The 20,420-nt window shown below is 40.3% G+C and overlaps 1 protein-coding gene across 1 annotated transcript in view; it reads left to right on the top strand.

Annotated features, from left to right (window-relative positions):
* The window catches only part of CNTNAP2 (contactin associated protein 2), a 1,078,336-nt gene extending 1,066,909 nt beyond the window's left edge, over positions 1-11,427 (top strand). Inside the window, exons 24-26 of the mRNA XM_079302400.1 lie at positions 165-236; positions 1,242-2,494; positions 2,545-11,427. Of these exons, the coding sequence (XP_079158526.1) occupies positions 165-236; positions 1,242-1,441 (272 nt within the window). The 3' untranslated portion in view covers positions 1,442-2,494; positions 2,545-11,427. The remainder of the gene's footprint in view (positions 1-164; positions 237-1,241; positions 2,495-2,544) is intronic.
* Positions 11,428-20,420: the final 8,993 nt, after the last annotated feature.

Genomic DNA, 20,420 nt, shown 5'->3' with positions numbered 1-20,420 from the left:
ATATTGACAGATCTTTTTGGTTTTATTCATCTATAGATAAATATCTAGTGACCACATCTTTTTTACTTTAAGTTGCATCTGAGGATCTTGGATGTATTTCTAAACTTCTGTAGAAGTTTCACTGCTTTTACAACATGGATCTTTCTTTAATTCTCTGTTTACAGCAAGTGCTGATTTTCCATACAATGGTCAAGCTATAGGAGATGGAGTTAACAGAAACTCAGCTATTATTGGAGGTAAGAAAATTGTCTACTTTTCCAAGATACTTTGCACTATATGTCTCTGATTGAGAAGAATTGCATTTGGCAATAAGGCTATATGTTTCCATATACAGATTTAGGTTTGTTGCTTTAGTCTTGGTTTGCTGTGTAATTTTTCCTTTCTAATTTATATTTTCATTACTTAAAACTTTTCATTTATGCTTTGAAACTTTACAATACTGGAAATATAATATGCATTCCTTAGAAAAATTCAGGCCACACTTAAACAGCCTCAGTTCACTTACCCAGTGCGTCAGTTAATGTAAAGTGGCATAACTCTGGCTCATAACAAGAGTTTTTAACCTGAAATTTTTATAATATCTTCATCCTGGAAGATTCCTTTGCCTGTAGAGAAGAGCCCAAACAGGAAGAGTGTTATCATGTTGTTTTATCAGACACTTGTGCCTAAGAGGATAACATTCATGAGACTTCTCTATAACAGGGTTGAACCCAAAATAGACCATTGCAGGGAGAGCAATTAAGGCTAGAACTGATGATAAAGCAGGAACATCTGCAATTATGTGGAGCCAGCCAGTGCTTAGTGGGTGGCGTGAGCCAGCAGTGAGCCAAGCCAATTTTCAAGGACATGTGGAGGAGCTATGATGGGTCTTTACAGCCATTGACTAGACAGTGAACACCACCTTAAAAGAGCAGCCCACACATCACCAGTACACCCCACTGTTCTGGGAGTGCTCAGCACTCTCTGCCTCATGGTCAGCAAAGCTTAGGTCTGTAAATAGGTATTAATGTTGAAGTTTTTACCTACAGGATGAGAATCACCAGCAGACTTCATGGAGCTGCATTTTGTATGTAGTCACAACTATATATAAATATAAGAGTAGTGGAAATCAAGCAACTGTGATGATGCCCACCTGCCTGAGTAGCTTCAGCTCAGCCCAGAGAAGTTTTGGGACCCTTTCTTTGTGTTAAACTCTGCAGCTGGTCTCACCAGGGGCACCTTTTCTTTCCTCCCTTGTGCAGGTGTCATCGCAGTGGTGATCTTCACCATCCTGTGCACCTTGGTGTTCCTGATCCGCTACATGTTCCGCCACAAGGGAACCTACCACACCAACGAGGCCAAAGGCGCAGAGTCCGCCGAGAGCGCCGACGCCGCCATCATGAACAATGACCCCAACTTCACGGAGACCATAGACGAGAGCAAGAAGGAATGGCTTATCTAAGCCCACGGGGATGGGGCCGGGGGTGGGATGTGAGCTGGGCCAGGGTGGGACTGGGATGACTCTTGCAGTGGAGAGAGAACACTCTGTGTCGGACACTTGAGCACACATAGGATGAAAAGATCAGCACAACTGGAGGAGCAAGTGACAGGAAAATACCACTGAGACTGAAGAAAAAAAAAAGAATATCTCAAGCATTTAAGAAAAAATACTTTTTAATATTTATTTACAGCAAATTGCCCCTTCTGTATCCCAACAAGTACAACAAAGAGCAGTTTTGCAGCTTCAGCATTGGTTACAATTTTCAGTAATACCTGTCTATTTCCGTGTGTGTTTAGAGATGTTCTGGATACCTGTGACAAGAAACAGAGCTGATTTTTATATTTTTAAAAGCTGTTTAAAATGTGAGTGGTTCCGTCCTGAGAAAAAGTGGCAGCCCTTTCTTCCTGGCATTGTGTTCCTTCCTGGCTGGCCACTTCCCCACAGGCTGCCCTCAGCCTCGCACCTTGACCACATCACCGTTTATTTTGGTGACATTGATCCAGGGGTTCAGGCTGGGGAGGGGACAGGGGGTGAGGACTAATGCAAATCTTATTCACCAGTTTCTCAACATCTCATCAACCCATGTCAGCCCTGGCAGGACCCATCTTCTTGACCCAGGCACTTCACAGATTGTGTGCAATTCTCATCAACAATGTAAAAATACTGTTATTACAACTGCTACTACTATTACTAAAAAGAATTATCATAAAGCACAGCAAGCTTTAAAGGGTTTTTTTATTATCTTGTTAGTCTTTGAGGGAGGAGGATGCTGTGTGGATCTGTAGACCTAGTCTGTTCTTGTGTCTTTGTCTATGGCACCTGAGGCACGTGCCAGGTGAAACTCAGATCTGCCTGTGTCATATTGGCATATACTGTACATTGTAGTAGGGAATTAGAGCCAGACTTTATTTGCTTGTGTTTTTTCTTAATAGGCTGTCATAGAAATATTAGTACAACTTTAGTACAGCATTTGAACCCACAGACTTCACATCCTTCTTTTTTTTCAACTTGAGAGTAGCAATTTATTCCTTAAATCTCTTTTTTCAGTCCCTTTGCAAGGAAAGCCTCCGCTGGCAGTGTTTGCACAGTCATGAAGGTGAGGCAAAGAGGCTTGAAAACTGCCTCCAGAGCACAGAAGGAGCACACAGCACAGGGGAGAACTAGTTTTCAATACAGAGATTTATCCAAACTATTTTACTGTCTTTGTAAGGAGTTTTTAAGAATAGCAAGGCCAGTGCCAAGTACAGCATTGCATCCCATTTTTCCTCACAAATCAGGAGTGTCATAGGTATCACTGGAGCAGCAGGCAGGCAGCTGGAGGGAAAGACAGTGGGGCAGCCTGAAGACTTAATATCCTTTAGTGGCAATAATAAAGCTTTAGCTTGCCCTCTGTAGAGAAACATGGTTCTCCTATGGTCTGAATTGATAGGAATGTAAGACCTTAATGGACAGGTTTTGCAATGGAACACCGCGAAGGAATGAATATACTGCAGGGCTTTGCCATGTGCTAAAAGAACAGAAATTATACCAGGAATTTCCCTTTAAAAGTATTTATTCTTGTGACAGTCCAAGATTTGGTTTGTCTTTAATATTTCTGGGTTTAGTATGCTCAGATTTAATTCATTTTTCTGCACAAGATGTTTTTTTCACCCAAACATGCAATCAACTACACTGAGAGGCGCAGGCGTTTTTTATTTCCTTATTTCTTTAGTTGCAACTTTAATTATTCTAATTGACACTTTAAAAATGGAAAAAAAAATCATATAGGGGAAAGAAAATATTGGAGTCTTACAGACAAGATACCAGTAAGCACAATTTGTCAGAAAGGCAGATATTTTGGGTTTTAAGGGTGGTAGCCTAAAGTCCTGTTCTGGAGGAACATTATCATTGAACATAATTATCAGAGCAAATCAAGCCCATTAATTTCTTCTATTTATGGATTTGGAATTAGCATATAAAAATTTTCCAGTTTTAAAAGCTATTACTGTTTCTCAGGTAACATACATGGCAAAGAGATTCAGGTAGGCATAAAAATTACCTCTGTCACTCGTGCTCTGCAGTCTTTTGCCTTGTCTCCAGTATTAACCTCTCCCTCTCTTGTCTGTAATCAAACAGATGAGTCCTGGGTTTAATCCTAGGTGTAAAATAAGTCTTCTGTCCTTAGGGAATATCAGCTGGGGATCTACCCTGTACCACCACTCAGCAAACTACGTAGCAATCACAGATGTCTCTGTAGGATTGAAGAGGCATTATCTCTATGATTTTATGTTTCATTTTATTTTAATGGTACTTTAGTCCACTCTGAAAAACATCCTTGCCTGCAACTTCAAGTTACCAAGAGAAGTGAATAGAGCATCGATTGCATAGATTGGCATTTGATTTGCAGGAAGAGAGATCCTAATCTGAATTTATTGTCTATAAGGAAGATCAGACTTACGTATCCTGAGAGACCAGAGTCCTCTGCCACTTTATGTGGGAGAGGCAGATTTAACAAACATAGTGCAAATTGCCAAATGCCTCAGCATGGCATTAGAAGGGAAAGGTGGCTTGGTCTCCATGTCTAACCCTGTCTAACTTGGCAAAGCAAGAGACAGTTGTCTCTAGTTATGGTAATGAGTCCTGTGATATCTACTCACTGATTTTCTAAAAAATTGCCAGCGAATCTGCCACAGCCCTGGGAAAAGAACTTCTGGAAAATAACCTTTGACCATTGCATAACCAATAGTTATAAATTAGTGTGTTAAGTTTGAAAAATGGTTTAGATTTCGGAAATCAAGTCAGGGTATCTGCATCTCTCCATTGACTGGACACCATGGACTTTTTTCTGGGAAATACTTTAGTGATGTGTTAAAATGCTTTAATAACTCTATAAACCTTTAAATATTATAATTCTTGTTTCTCCTGAAACTGAACCTTAGACACGATATTATCGACAAGCAGCTGGTGTCCGTGTAGGGATTTGGTGATCTAGGGTGAATTCCTGCCTGTCTGCTTTATGTTTAATTTCTGAGAATGTTGTATGTTTAATTATAGGCGCTGGTCATTCAGCATCCTGGCAGTGAAGCAGGAGCAGACTCAGAAATGTATTTTGCTAGCACTATATCTATTCTGAGAATTTATTCCATTGCTTCTTACCACTGAAGGCTGAAACAACATCCATAGTTTATTTCACCCACTCTTGCTTGTGCCAAAAATCCATGTTGTTTAATAGGTATGTGAGAAAATCTGTTTGAGGGGAGAGTGGATCCTGCTTTTATAAAACTCTGTACTTTCCCCAAAGAATATTAAAATAATCAGTCTTTTATCACCTGTTTTTTAACTGTTTCACCTATTTGAACTATTTGTGCAGAAAAATGTAGCTTTTTGTACTGGTTTGGGAACCAAAGGGTCCCAGTTGTGTTTCTAAAGGGTCATTGCTGGCACCACAGGAAACTATGGCAAAACTGCCACCAAAAGAGGCAAGAGCAAGACTGGGCTGGAGATCAGGACTCTCAGTGTTAGTGAAATAATGTAAGCAATATTCTCGATTCGCATTTACAAGACTTGCAGACCAGCAGGTAATGAAATATGGAGCTCCAAAGAGCCAAAACAATGGAAAACATTTTGATGCCAACACAGCCTCAAGGAAAATCCACAATCCAGTATGGTGGTTTTGAATCAGATCTTTCATATGTTGCTTATTCCATATTTATTGATAGAAAATTCAGATGTATGAAATAGGAATATGTGTGTTTAACTTGTACTGGAGCATTTATGCTTTGCAATTTTCATGTCTTAAGCTTTACCTTTATATTTCTTCTAGCAGTTCCCCCTTCAAAGGTACAGCAGCATTTTAGGGTCATACTCTGGGCAGCATAATGCATGTGAGAGGATGGTCATCACAAGTCATTTTAGGAAGACTGTCAAAGCAATTGTGTATGTGTACAAGTTTATTGTACAGATAAAAATTCATTTTAATTAAAACAATGTCCTTTAATGGCAGATGCATCTAATTTCCGGGGCATCTGTTGAAATGTGAAGCTAAGTTCAACAAGCAATAGCTTTCAATATGGTTTTTCCTGTGAATGATTTTACATTCCATCAAGCATGGTAATCCTGAAAGGGGGTCATTCTTGAAAAGCAGAACCTAAATTCTAGTAATCAGATGTCATTACCCATCCTAGAGAAATTAAACAGAAATCTTGCCTTCTAACAGCAACAGCATGCAAATTAGAATGAATGAAGGGTAGTGTGTTTGTATGCATAGATATAGTCTGTAAATGTCTTTCCTTTTAACTAAGGTTCTATTAGAAACCAGATTGGTAAATAAAGAGGAGGAAGAAAAAAAATAAAAAGAAAAAAGAAAAAGAAAACAGGCATTTTAAATAGTTTTAATCACCGTAACAGTTGTTTCTTCATGCTTTGTATGTTCTTATCATTACCTGTATTTTTAACATTTCTAGTACCAGGAAATCAATCTGGAAAGAACAGAAGTTAGTAAGGCCTCTTAAGAAAAGATGCCCTCTACTTGGACAAAAGGCATTTCAGAATGCAGTTAAACATAAGAAGAGAGGGTGCTAAAATGAGGGAAGGTTGGTTAAGTGGAAGTATGTTCCTCCTGCATCAGTGTTAGCTGTTACAAACTGTTCATCTGTGCATGTTGAGGCGGGCAGAGGGTCTGAGAGCAGGGTTTGCATAGAAACTTAGTGACTGTCTTTCTGCTTTTACCCTTTTTGATCTATTTGATCAGCAAGCAGTCTGCTTTCAGTTCCGCTCACATTTGTTACTGCAGATTCTGTGGCACTGCCAGCCTCACAAGGGTTACATACTACAAATGACTGAGTGTGGGTTGTTGGCCTTCCTTTCCTATAATAACTGTAGTTCCATTCATGAATGAGAGCCTTATTGATACCATCAAGAAAAATGTATGCCCAGCTCAACAGACTTGTGTCTGTTCATTTTAATAAACTACTTTATCAGGGTTTATTTTAAACATTTTTGTGACATGAAGCATTTTATAAAAGAAACGTGTTAAATGCACTTGAATGGGAGAGTGTGAAATCTAGGCAAAGAAGCATCAGTGCAACAACCACCTGAGACCTCTGCCTACAGCATGCATTGCCTTAACTACCCACCAAATCCCTAGATCAGTCCAAGACCTTAAGGAGACTTCTTTTGTGGAATATAAAGTGTCAAGGTCGTGGTGGGATACTGTGTTCAGAACATGGTCATACCATGTTCTGACCATTGTTTTGTGCTAGCTCTTGCAACCCCTAGAAGGAGAGCCAAGCTTTATGCAGGAATATTTCTCATTTATATAGAAAATCTCTAGGACAAAGAGATGGGAGTGAAGTTTCAAGTGTAAAGCCCAACTTACACTTGAAAACTCAGGCTGTGCTCTACAGTAACAGGCAAATGCCAAATGAGACAAAACTTTGACCTGGTAATGGAAAAGCATTTATTTTACAATCTGTAACATAGCACTTTTAACTCCGACTTTTACCCACAAGCAGATTTTTCTTGAGGCACTGTGCTCAAAACCCTTATTATGCCAACAGCTTAAGAATCAGGAAGAAAAGGAGCCAAGTCATGGCTTTTTTACACAAGTCTTTTTTAAAAAGTCACGGTAGAAAAAAGTTTGGTATCAGCATGTTCTTTTACAGGGAAGTATTTCTTTTCACTAATCTTCTCTTTTCAAAATATCATGTGAGAAAAAATGAGCAATTATTTAAGCACAACCAGAACCACTTCAGTGAAAAGGGAGTAAGATATACTCTGGAAATACACATATAAGCAAATAACAAATTTAGTACATCCTGCTTCTGTGATTCAGCAGCTTCCAATAATGTCTATTTGTACTCTCACTGCTGTTGTTTCCTTAAGGAAAAGCATCTGGATTAAACAACAAACATAAAAGTCTGTACTTTTAGTTTTACCATAGATTAATGTTCTCACTTGGTATATAATAACATATTAAGGAAGAGCAAATTGTTATTTCCTCAGATTCCATAGCATTAATTCTGCTGTCTCCAAGGGTCAGAGATGTACTATCACCATATTAATTTTTATAATCCAGAAGCATTTATACTGATAATATTCAACAACTAGCATTCTGAATTTTAGCACAGAGCTGCTCTAAGAAATTGTAATTTGTTGAAAAGGCAGGTAGATGACATTTTCTGACGGGTGAGAATTGTAAATAACTGGAATGACACTAGAGCAGAAACCATTTGAGGGAATGTAGCATGCAGAAAAATAAACTGTACCAGAAAGAGCTTCTTACCTTCCAGTCAGGAGCTTGGGGTAGGTACTTGGGGTAGTGCTGTGGCCAGTTATATATTGCCACATGTTCATTGCCTTTTTGGCCAAAATATTTTAGCTCCTGTCTTTCATGTGCTTTGAAATAGGCTGTTGCAAATGTGAAACTTAAACAAGTTGCTCTAGGCTGCAGGTGAGAGTACAGGGTCACAAGACCCAAGCTCTTCTACCTACTTGGAAGACAATTCTCAGATGTGTTCCTGCTTGTCCCTGTCTTTTGTCACCTTTTCCCTATCTTACTGAATATCACAGATTGAAAGGGGACCACAAAAGTTGTCCAACATGTGGTGGGAAAGGGAACCTAGATGAGATAATCTAGCTTCCTATCCAAAAAATGGATTTTTTTTCCATTGATTCCATTTCCAGAGTGGTAGGCTATCAACAGGCTCTTTAAGACAGATAATCACTGGAGAAAGGCAACAAACTCCTGGATCAGCCAGACAACAGTGAATTTAATAAAATTCAAAAATTAAATAAAATCTTTAATAAAGACAAGGTAGCCATTCCCTGTGTGCTAATGTTTGTTCTCTAAAGTGCACATTTTCATGCTTACAGTGCATGTGTCACAGGAGTCTGACCCTGCCACAGTTAATAAATCATTCACAAACTGAACAAATAGCCTTGCACTGCTTTGTCTTGAAAAACTGCTTTGGATAAATATTTAAAAATAGATCTATGGTTTGCCATCATAAAACACTGGACACAGTATCAGCAGCTAGTTGCAAGTTATTTCTGTTATAAAATTAACTCAGTCTGCACAGTTTTCTTGTGTGTAGTGCAGTAATGAGACCTTTATCCCTGAAGCATAAACTACTTCAACAGGGCAAGGCAGCAAAGAGAAATTGCTGCACACTCTGAAATGCAGCGTAAAGTCCCTTTCATTACATGGTTCCTGGTAACAGTAAGGTAAGATCTCTGATTTCCTTTTTTCCAAATCTATCTACCCATTACTCCAAGGAAAGAAAACTTCTGATAGTTCTGGGCTTTTTCCCATATCTTTCTCTACTTTAGAAGTGTTCCCTCACACTGACAAATTTACTACCTTTCACTGTCACCTTTAAACTCCTTCCCAGCAGTACTTTCTACATTGACCAAGGTGAAGCTTTTCACGCCTCTAAAGTGTTGTCATTGTAGTGGAAGTGTTAATGTGCCACTCCATTCTGTCATCTTTTATATTTGCAGTAGTTTCTTTTCTGTTCATAGTACTCAGTGACTGAAAGTGCAAGTTTGGTTTCTGCCATCTGCAGCATTATTTTAAAACTTGTTTGTATTTGTTCCAAAATCACAGCATTGCCTGGCAATGACAGTCTGAAAATTAGGTAGCTGCACTTCATTCCATTCAGCATGGTTACTTTCTATTGTTTCATTCAAATTTTCCCAAGAGATATCAATAATAAAATTAATACCTGACAAAACCAACATCTATTTTTCTTAGGGCTACAAGATGCCAGATTGAGCTCTCAGCCCTCATCCCCTTCCTTTGTGCTTTTGTAGAAGCCATATAAGGTTGCTGGTAATCTCCAAAGTAGGACACCCAAAAACTGTATTATAAAAGCCTCTAGTGAATTTAGTTTCTTGGAGTGTTAGAAGTCCAGCTCAACAGGGCCAACAAGTCAGCACTCCTACAGGTTTCAGTTATGAACACATCCAAGAAAACTCTCAAAAACAGTTATTAAGTAATTTTATTTTCATTGGATCAGCATCTTGGAGGGGGAAAAGTGCTTCTGTATGTGGAATACCTGAGATACTACCCTGACCCTATTGTAACTCCTGCATTGTATCTGATCTTTTGAAGCTCCAACTGCTTAAGAGAAGGGATCAGAGTCACTTGAATAAAGAATGCTAAGGCATCACTTGGTTGTTACGAACTCTGAAACACAGAGAACTGGCTTTCTACAGATTTGCTTTGCATGGTCAGTCTCAGTCATACACGAGCAATGGGGAACTTTTCCTCTGCTCTTCAGTGGATAAAGACCCATCAGTGGGCTGGCTGAGCAAGTATCACATAAATTTATCTTCAATCCTAATAAGCTGACTCATATATTGAGCAGCCTGAGCCCGGGGAGTTCCTCTGACACAACAGCATGATTTGGCACAATATTCCTGAAAGGCTTCAGCTCCCCAACATTCCCCATTTGACTAGTGCTAATTAAGAGAAGCCTGATGGAAATTACCTGTACTGACTTAATGCTACATGTGGATGCCAATCCTAAGAGTGCTTAATTTCATGGAGATTAAATAGATTTCCCCCCACCATGAAGTGCTTGGGCTGTGCTCAGTCTGATGCTTCTTACTGACATATATAAATAGAAATTTAGAGATTAATAGATATTTTTATGGAGATGTTTTATAAGTGGCCTTTACTTTGTGCATGGTAACTATTGCCAAACTTGTTATTTAGGAGCTACAGAAATGGCTGGTTCTGCAGTTTAGAAAGCAATCAGCTGTCTCTGTTGCAAGGGACACTTGGGGTACAGGCTTGGACTTTGGTTTTTATTATTCAACTATAATTTGCATGGTTTGGATTTGGGTTTTGTCTCAGTGTTGGGTTTTTTTCTTTCCTCACTGGTTCTCTGGCAGGGACGTATTGGGCTCAAGCAGAAACTTACTTCTCAGTCTTCGAGAGATGGTTTGAAACCATCACTGCCATATAACACTTTCAACCTGCCTTGCACAGCCTGTGATGTTGCACAGTGTGAGGTCCTCAAAACACAGTTTCTTTAGCCTTTAGCATAGCTATTGGGGTTCCACAGCATAGTGAGGTGCTCCTATTCTGCTGGCTTTGCTTGACAAAATAGTAAAGTAGCAACAGCTAGGTGCTGTTTTGGGAATAGCCTTGTGAGCAGAAAAAGGGGTCTTTACAGACTAGGACATGAATGATGGTTCAGAATTAGATTCATATACATAGCAGCAGCAAAAGATTGTGAAAATTGCTACAGAGGCAGGTAATTTTACTTTCTTCTTACACCCTTTTTGTTTTGTTTTGTTTTTTTAAGTACTGTTTGTATGCCACATCTGAGTAATTCATCTCTACCAGCCAGCCAGCTCTCAATAACCTGGGCTGTTGGTTTAGGGATGAAAATGCAGCTGTCCTTTCTTACTGATCTAATTCCTGCTGCTGTGGAGCAATCTGTACCCAGAAAAAGACCAGGGTCATTAGCTATTAGGAAAGCAAAAGCAGCTTCTCACCCCTTCCCTCCAAACCAGGTGGAAAGCCAATCCCAGGGTTATGTGCCTACAAAGCTGGCTCAATTTCCTGTCAGGTGAACCAATACCTTCTCTGTTTGCAGTTACTCTAGTCCACAGGTTTCTTTCTTGAGCACAATTTTCCCATGGGATGCATAACCAGAAGATGATGGTTACCCTAATTAAACAAAAATGTGTATATTAAAAAACATCCTAATCTGAAAATATAGTGTATCTGAGATTCCTCTGTTATAGACACTTAGTCTACAAGATTTATGGCTACATTTGCTATGTTATGCTTGACTAAACATATAATTCATTGAAATACACAAGACTGATAAAAGTAATATAATCTCTTTAAAGAGAATAAACTGTTTGTAAATTTATAAAGAGTATAATCTGTTAGGCCTTATTTGAAGTATGTACTGTGGTTTGGTAAAAGTACAACATTAAAAGAGCCTTGCCAGATGAGGACTGGTTTTTTTGTGTGTGTGTGTGCATGTGTGGTTCCTTTGGAATATTTGACATCTTCATTTAACAAAAAAAAAAAAAAAAAACCAAAAAAAAAACCAAAAAAACACACAACAACAACAAAGCAAAACAAAAAACTAAAAAAAAACCCAAACCAATCACTTTACAGACTGTGTATAAGAGCCTGAGACAAAGTGCAGAGTGATCTGCGATCTTCAGATTTCTCTGTCCAGTGACTCCATGGAAGGAACAAGTGAATCTTTCCTTCTGAATAATTTGGACCCAGTTTCTTTTGGAAATAGAAGTAGTTGGTAGCACTACTGACTGGCTGAAGTTGTTTTAAAAATGGTTTCATAACATCAAGAAAAAGAATTCAGACCAATGCACATGCAAATATTGTTTATTTAATGAGGGAAAGATCTAAGGAAGCTTAGGCCCCTTCAGAACGAGAGCTACAGACGTGGTCATTAAGAAATGAGCTACTCATTAGGGGAACAGACGTCCCAGAGCCTGTTCCTCCTGCAACCATCCTCCTGCCCTGGCGCTGTGCAGAACAGCAACAGCTCTCTGGCACACAATGGGCGGCTGCTCCTGCTGCTCCTGCCAGTTCTGCCTGTGTGCAGCCCAGCTGTGAGTACTGAAGACATACCAGTGCTTCCCACGGAATAGAAAACCACACTATTGTGCTCATGGTGGAATGGCCTGCTCCCTCTCTGTGCAAGGTTTTGGGGTTTCCTCAGATGGCTCCTAATTGCAGGCAACTCTTCCTCAGGCCACTACGTGAACCCTTCCCTGAAATTCAGCAAGAGAAAGAAGGTCTGCCTGTAGGTTTGAGGGGAGAAGGGTTCTCATCTCTGACAACCCTCTGGTTTGCTAGTGGAATCTCAGCATCTGTCTTCAGCCTTTGAGGGATGCAGCCCAGCATAGGTCAGATCAAAGGTGTGCCTCCTGTCATGGCCTGGTTTTGTCATGCCCAAAAGCAGATGTCTAGGGACAATGATAACAAGTCCACAGCACAAAGTACTTGTTCCGCTTCCTCAGAAGATCCTCTCAGCAAACAATCATGGGCAGCTACAGGACTTTTGAGGGCAGAAGTGTTTTTATATGTTTAGTCATCTCTTTCAAACCTAGTTGCCACGTGCTTGTGCAGAACAAGTGGGATCTCCTGACAGCTGTAGTCCTTTCACAACTGTGAATTGCTGTACTATTTAATTTTAAAAACCCACCAGCAACTGAGCAAGAAGGGGAGTTTTTTCTTTATGTCTGCTTGCTAATGAAACAACCTCACCATGACTTAAAGGAGAGATGCAAAAGAAATCTCTCAAATCTAATTTGTGTTCTGCATAGTTCCAATTATATCTCTGCACGTGCCCATAAAGATCATTGCATTTTATAATGCTACACTGAGCACAAATTGCACAGCCTTGATACTCAGATAAATCTGCAGCCCTGTGTGATTTGACTTCTGACTGATACTTCCCATCACCACCTAACAAGATTTGTAGCTTGATCCCACATTGCACTAGAGAATTATTTTTTATCTGTGACTTCCTCATCTATCAGTGTTCATGGAGAGCCATATTGCTTGCAAGAGAGGCAGGCAGACAGACACTGCTTTTTTTCCCTTGTTTAAAGACAGACCCCAGAAGCATGGCTGCAGGCTGCCTGACCCTGACAGCTCCAGCCTGAGCAGCAGCAGCTTTTGGGGCAGAGGAGCATGGGGACCTATGCACGATGACCTATCCAGGGAGTTCAAAGCAGGGAGAGGCAGCACAGGTCAGCTGGAAGGCTTGCTGGAGGAAAAGTGAGACAACAAGCTTCAGGGATGGCAGAAAGACAGATTTTTCCTAGGGCCCTGACAGAGCCTTTGTAAATTTTGCTGCATCCCAGGAGGGCCTAGGAAGTCACTGAACTGAGAACAAGGATGAAAGAAAGGGGCTGCCTAGGAAGGCAATTCAGAGAAGGAAAAAACCCACTTTGTTTCTCCTCTGTACCACCCATCAAAGCTGAGAGGCTGTTTTGTCTTGCTTTCCTTTGTTTTCAGAAGTTCCCTTGTGCTAGTTTGGTTTCAGATGAAAACTAACTACATGATGTAAAAGCACCTTTGGTATATTCACTGGGAGAACTGTAGGCACTCCTACCTCAGGGTCCTAGCTTATGGGCCTGATCTCATGTAAACCAGAAAAAGCCAGAGGCACTTGACCTCTCCAAACCTCTCCATTCTCATGGATTACATCTGTGATGTTTCATTATGTATTTCTGCAACAGTTTCTTCCCAGAGGAGGAGTTTCCTCATCTTGATGACCAGTCTTTTCTGAACCCCTCAAGTATGGCAGTGCCCAGTGGGGGTTTGTGGACTCAAAAGCCCCAGGAGAAGAGGAAAAGATAGCAACTCTGAGAGCTTCATTTCTCCCACCAGCCTTTGTGCTACTCCCTCATGCCTCTCACAGTGTTTTGTACATCTTCATTTCATTAGTATCCTCAAGCACACAGCATATTAAACACTGCTTCTCCCCAAACTGTGAGCAATGAACCTCATCTTCTGTCTTTAGAGGACACAGTTGAAAACCCTGAAGATTCTGAAGGAGTTTCAGCTACTCCTCTTTCTTCCAACAGGTGCAAAGTTCATCAGTGCTGAAAATGCATCCTGGCAGTGCCTGCTCTTCCAAGGGAGGTCAGCTTGGTTTTATTCCAGGAGCATTAGGCAGGGAATCTTCACTAGCTGGAAAAAAGGGTTCCCACACTCTCTTGTACTGATGGTTTGATTACTAAGATGAGGCAGAGAACTGCCTAGATATAGCAGGTTCAAACTGCTTGGCATCTTCCCTTACAGTGAAGGGAAGGGTAGAACCAAGAGGTTTAGCTGCTTGATTTGATTTATAGGGGCTATAGCAAAGAAGCATTTTAAATCCTATCAAACACAAAGCCTCAGAAGTCAATGAGACAGGATATCCCTGTGCAGCACTGTGCTGGGCAAACTTGTTAATCTCCAAATCCTTCACTTGTTTCATGATGGGATGCTGTAGGCAGCTCACCATTACTGGCTTTTCTCCATTTCCAGATGCCTGCACATTTAGCTGGCTAAGAAGTGAAGTGAAAGTGCTACTTTTGTGTGAAAGGGATTTGGGGGGAATATTTTCTACTGTGCTGAAAGAAGCCTTAAATGGCAGAGTTTCAAGAACTTATTTATTAGGGAGAGAATTTGGTTTGTTTTAGGGTGTTCGTTTGTTTTTGGTTTGGTTTGGTTTGGTTTGGTTTTTTTGTTTTGTTTTGTTTTGTTTTTTAAGAGAGGGAAATGGCAGTCCCTGGCAGGCAAGCATTTCTCAGATAAAGACACTCTGCTGGTTTATAGATTATTCTTCTAGTGGTCCCTCAAGACCAGCTTAAAAAATCTCCTGCAGGCACTCACACTACCATGGTCAGTGCCCTACCCTGTTCCAGCCACCAGACTTCGCACCAAGCATGGTGCTGTGTGAAAGCTGTTCTGTCCTCTGCATGCAGGGAGCTGTGTGTCACATCATAGAAACCTGAATGTGGGTGCCATCAGAGTTACTGTGAGGCACATACTCAGTTCCCACCACAGCAGGAACATCACAGCAACTTAAAATGGGATTGTCCCTGCAGACAGACAAAAGAATGGAAGTATGTTTTGGTTTGAAAAGACAGGTGTTGGTTAAGGAAGGCAAGAGCCTTTTTTGAAATGGCAAATGTAAACCTTCTCCTTTTGAGTTATAATAATTTTGAAATTAAGGGGATCTCAGGCATAGATATGGGAATAGGAATAACAGCTCTTTACTAGTAAAATTAAAATAAAAATGCGGTAATACAAAAAAACACTGACAGAGTCAGAATACAACCTGACACCTTGTTGGTTAGGGTGTTGGTATCAGTTTGATTAAATGGTGGCTATAGACTTTGGAGTGACAGATGTGGCTCTGTTGAAATAATGATCTTGTAGAAAGGTGTAGAGGTTTTTTTGAAGGTTTAGTGATGGTATAGATTGGCTTGGTCTTTTTCTGGGAGTCTAGTGGAAAAAGATTCCACTTGGTGCTCTAAATCTCAGATTTTTATTTAGGTAGGAAATACTTTGCTTCCCCCTGGGTGGAACATCTCACAATGGGATGATATCATTTCATCAGTTATGCAGTGAGTGTCAATGGCCCATTAACAGAAGGTATCTCCCTGGACAGAGGATGGGTCATGGAAGAGATAAAGAAAACTGCCCCACCTGGCTTTAGCAACTGGCCCATTAACAGAGGATATCACCCTCCAGAGTTATGAGGGATGAGTTATGGAAGAGATAAAGAACACTTTCTACCTGGTTTTAACAGATGGTGATAGAATGCATGCTGCTGGTTACATCTTGCATTGCAACCTAAGACAAAGCAAATAGGCCAAAACCTTGCTGACACTTCCTGCCACCCAGAAGAAGGTCTTGCAGATGGACAGTGATATTGTTGATGTGGTAAAATGTATTTTTCTTTGCTCAGTTGATGCCAGTTCTAACTCAGACCCAGTGAGGCTGCCACCTCCCTAGTCCAGGGTGGCTTTCCCACACAACACTTATACCTTTGGGAATAGGATGGAGGTTTTGGCTGCTGACTTCCCACTACTCACTTGGCAGTGAGCTGAGGGTGCAATTGCATCTGCTCCCAGAGCAGCCAAGGCCAAAGCTGTTTAAAGGATGGTTAACTAGGCACCAGCCCAGGCCTCTACACCATGCAGAAGATAAATGGGTTCCTTGACTGGTGTTAGGGCTTTCAGACCTAGCAAGGTGTTTTTCCCTAGTCCAAAACAAAATTCTAGATGGCCCTCCTTCCATCTTCCCAGTTTTCTCTCATTTATGAAGTCCACAAGGACTCCTTCACACTGACAGAAAGAAGAATTACTCTGATGCATTGCAATAAATTGCAATAAATTGCATCGACTTTTTTTTCTCTCCTTCGGCTACTTGTACAATTGATTTTGAGATGAAGCATGCAATCACAATTCACTCACAGCATCACAGCAGGGACTGAATTACCTAAGGGAAAAGGGTTGGAGGAGGGAGAAGTCTGTGAAGGACCATTATATCTTCCTTCTTTTCTACAGACCTGAACTGCTTTTAGGGTAATTCAGTGCTGGGTACACCAAGGAGACATAGGCAAGAACTTGAGCTAAAAGACTGGTGAAAAGTCTTACTGTGGTCTGTCACAAATGTGATTAATGACATCTGGCAGGCAGAGACAGAGGAAGGAAGGAAGGGAAGGCAGCACAGAGGATGGAAAAGTAGCACTTACCACAGGCAGTACAGCCAGCAGCTCAAGGTCAGAGAGAGACAAGGATGAAAGGCAAGGTGAGCCCAAGTACCACTTAAGTTGCAAGCATCATTTCATTTTTAAGGGCATCAAGGATAGGAAAACACAATGGCAACCATTTTCCTGGGTGAAGAGGTCGCTGTAGATAGCAGTGCAAGGTACTTTTCAATTTCAGGAGGAGCACTCAGCACAATACAACAAGCAATAAGAAAGGTTTGAAAAGGGGCAGTGAAGATAAGACAGAAATGCCAAAATATTGGCATAGGACAAAATACCAGTTTAGGAGGCTTTGGGTGCCACTGGACACCTCATCTTCTCCAAAGGTAGGATTTCTAGTGCCAATGAATGATATTGTCACTAAGGTCTCAGCCCCAGTAAATATTACTAGCTTGTTCTCTCCATCACACATCTTCCATTAATATTTAAATTTCCTGCAGAGGATGCCCTTGAGATTTATGGTAGAACAGCAATGGCATTTTGGGCTTCTGTCAAGAATTGCATTTTATTACCAGAAGATGAAGGATTGGAGCATAAAAATAATTAAAGCTGTTTAAAAAAACCAGTCTAAACTGAAAGTATTTTAAAAGCTTCCAGTAATAAAATAACCATCAGAAGTTAATATGCTAACAGCATCTGAGTATTATCTTTTATGCTCTGACTGACTGGCTATGATTTAGGATAAAGTCCTCTTTTTTCCCATCTCCTACAAGAGTTGGTAAGGAGAAAAGAGGTAAAACACAGTATATAAAACATATGGTTTTCAATGGATTTACCTTTGTAAATCCAAGTGACAGAATCAAAACCTGTGGATTCAACTTGCCAGCAGAGCCTCAAAGCAGATTCTGCTTCTAAAGAAGCACCATGAATCATTTTCTTGTGAAATATTTCCTACTGTACAATGGGCACCCAAATCAGAGTGTTTGAGACCTGGTGTAGGTGTGAGTGAAACAAGATGCCAATTTAATTATTCTATGGACTGTCATGACAATCTTTGCCTCCCCAGCACAGACACAGTGTGACTGGCACCCTGCTATCACAATCACAAGCTGAGGTGCATAAAGGATTTGCTATGGTGCCAGATTAGGGTTTTCCTTAAACCCGTCACACAAATATTCATTGTTGTTTTACTGCGTAGTAATTCCTAGAGAAATCCACAAGTTTTACTACAGAAAGAAATTACCTGGGCTGGCCATCTGCTCTCTGGATTTACAGGAATTACAGTGCATCATTTGCATATCTCAACATGCCAACAACCTCAGCAGCATCATAAGGCTCTACAGGTGGAGTTTGCTGGGAATTCAGAGAAGCTCCTTAAAAGAGAATTTCAGGAATGAAAATTTAAAAAAAATAAAAAATAAAAAATAAAAAATAAAAACAGAAAAAACAAACAAAACAGAAAAAAAAAAACCCAGGAAAACTAACAAAAACAATACAGCAAAAACAAACAAAGCCAGGCAAAAGCAGCACATGGTTTACTTTCCTGTGGTGTGAATTCTAACAAGCACAGTGCTCGTCTATAAGCACAGAGGACAAGTGCTGCAGTTTGTAGTTTCCCTGGACCTTATCAAAACAGTAGGACCTCTATGGAGCTCATTGAAGATATCAGACAAGGAAGATAATACAGGATATGGGAAAGCAGAGACCAAGCAGGACAGAATTTATACAGGAAGCCCTTTGTGAGTTTGTGCTTTCCCACTTTTGAAAAGGGTAGGAGAAAATTTATCATCCCATCCTGTTATTATACAGGGAACATGTTGAGGAGAAGCTGTAAGAAAGGCTGGTTCTCAGGTTGGCACTGAATTCTTCTGTGTAGGTAATTTAGCATCCTTGAAATGTGTTATTGGAAGGCAAGATGGAAAGAAAAGGTGTCTGTTTGCACTAAGGAGTTAAAAAGAGAGATGGGAACATTGGAAATCATGCAGTGCAAAGGCAAAATCCTGGAAACTAGATTAGACTTTATTCTCAATTTTTTAGTTTTTGTTTTGATTTTTAATGGTGCCTAAAGTAAAATTTCAGATAACCAGATTTTATTTCATCTATTTTTACAAGAACCAAATGTGTGTGTGTGTGTATGCTTGTGTACATGTGTCTGGTTTTATTTTTTAAAAATTTCTTAGAGCAATTTAATCCAAAGAGTGCCATCTACTGCTCACAACAACAAGTTGCATGTGTAAGCACAGCAAATTTGGGTGCTGGATATGGCCTCCTGCACAAAGATGGCTTTTTGATATGAGGACTTCAGGCATCTTAGACCATTTTAGATCCTTCTTGGGACTAACCCCCTAAAGCTGAGACATCTGCTACAGAGCCCAGCACTCCCAGCAGTGCCACAGTTCTCCTTAATGTCAAGAACACTGAAAACTAATTTTTTTCTTTTGTTCTCAGGTTACATTCCTGTTTATTATCTCAAGGCAAGCTTAAACTGGCACTGATGCACCTTGTGTGACTGTACACCTACATCATTCAAGACACTGGCTGTCTGAAAGAACAGACATAAAAGAGAAGGTTCAAGATTGCTGTTTGGTACGCTGCTCAAATAGCAGGCTGCAGTCAAGCATAAAGACCATAAATTGCCTCTATGTCCCCATTACTCTTCCCTAGTCACTCACAGTTCTGAGGCTTATCACAGTATCATTAAACCTCTTCTCAGCTGGAAAAAAACCTACTGGGGTTTCTGGGGTGTTGAACTAAACCTGGCATTGCCTGTCTGCAAATAACAAATTGAAACATGTACAAATGCATCTTGTGTAATATCTGTTCATATATTAAAGCACTGCTAAGTGACTTTCTGTGTTCTGCGTTTTTTTACAGACCAGCTCAAGCTGGACACTGAGTAACTTTTCACCTGGCCCTTCTTGTCATTGTCACACATTTCTTGTTGAAACTGTGACGGTACAAGATCATGAACTACATGTGTGAAATACTCTATATTCACATATAAGCATCTCCAGCAAAGAGAAGGAAATCTTTGTATGCTGCCTGAGGAAAATACAAAAGGAGGATCTTAAAACGTCCTTTATCTCCATAACCGGAAAGCTTGGATCATTGTGTATTAAAACAGCATAGTCTGTGTCCTCTTCAAAATAGATTTCATATAGCTGCTCTTGCATCAGCAGTTGTTGGAAAAATAACTAAATGCCTATCATATCTGAAACATCACATGCTATTATTGAATCATGATAGGTCCAGCTTTATTAGCTTAGAGTTTTGAAAATACAGTTTTTGAAACCCTTATACTCAGATGCAGATATTTTCCCTTTTTTTCACATGATATTGTTGAACATAAATAACCACTTTTCTCATCCTGTCAGCCCAAAGAACATAGTACTGTAATATGGATAGTATATCCATTTCTGGAGGATAACTGGTCCCTTCAGGCCCAGATATTTTGCATGTGCAATAGGGCTACTCCATTTAGGAGACCCACCAACCTCTCTGCTACCCTTAGTCATATCAACACCTAGAAAACCTAATGAGTATCCAGATCAAAGTTTATTGACTTGAGGAATAAAGAAGACATCACGTGTGACCAAGAGCCTCTTGTGCAGCAATGTCCTTCAAAGCTGCTCTCCCATGCAAGGAGTGTCTGGTTGGGGAACTGGGTGGAGAGTAGGAAGTAGCATCTCAGTGGAGCTGTTAACCAGCACTAGCACTCACCAGCATGATTAGCTTGTAGCTAGAGCCAGCCT

This window comes from Erithacus rubecula, assembly GCF_903797595.1.
Source record: "Erithacus rubecula genome assembly, chromosome: 3".
NCBI classification, from domain to species: Eukaryota; Metazoa; Chordata; class Aves; order Passeriformes; family Muscicapidae; genus Erithacus; species Erithacus rubecula.
The sequence above is the reverse complement of the archived record's forward strand: the minus strand, read 5'-3'. Positions and strand labels throughout refer to the sequence as shown.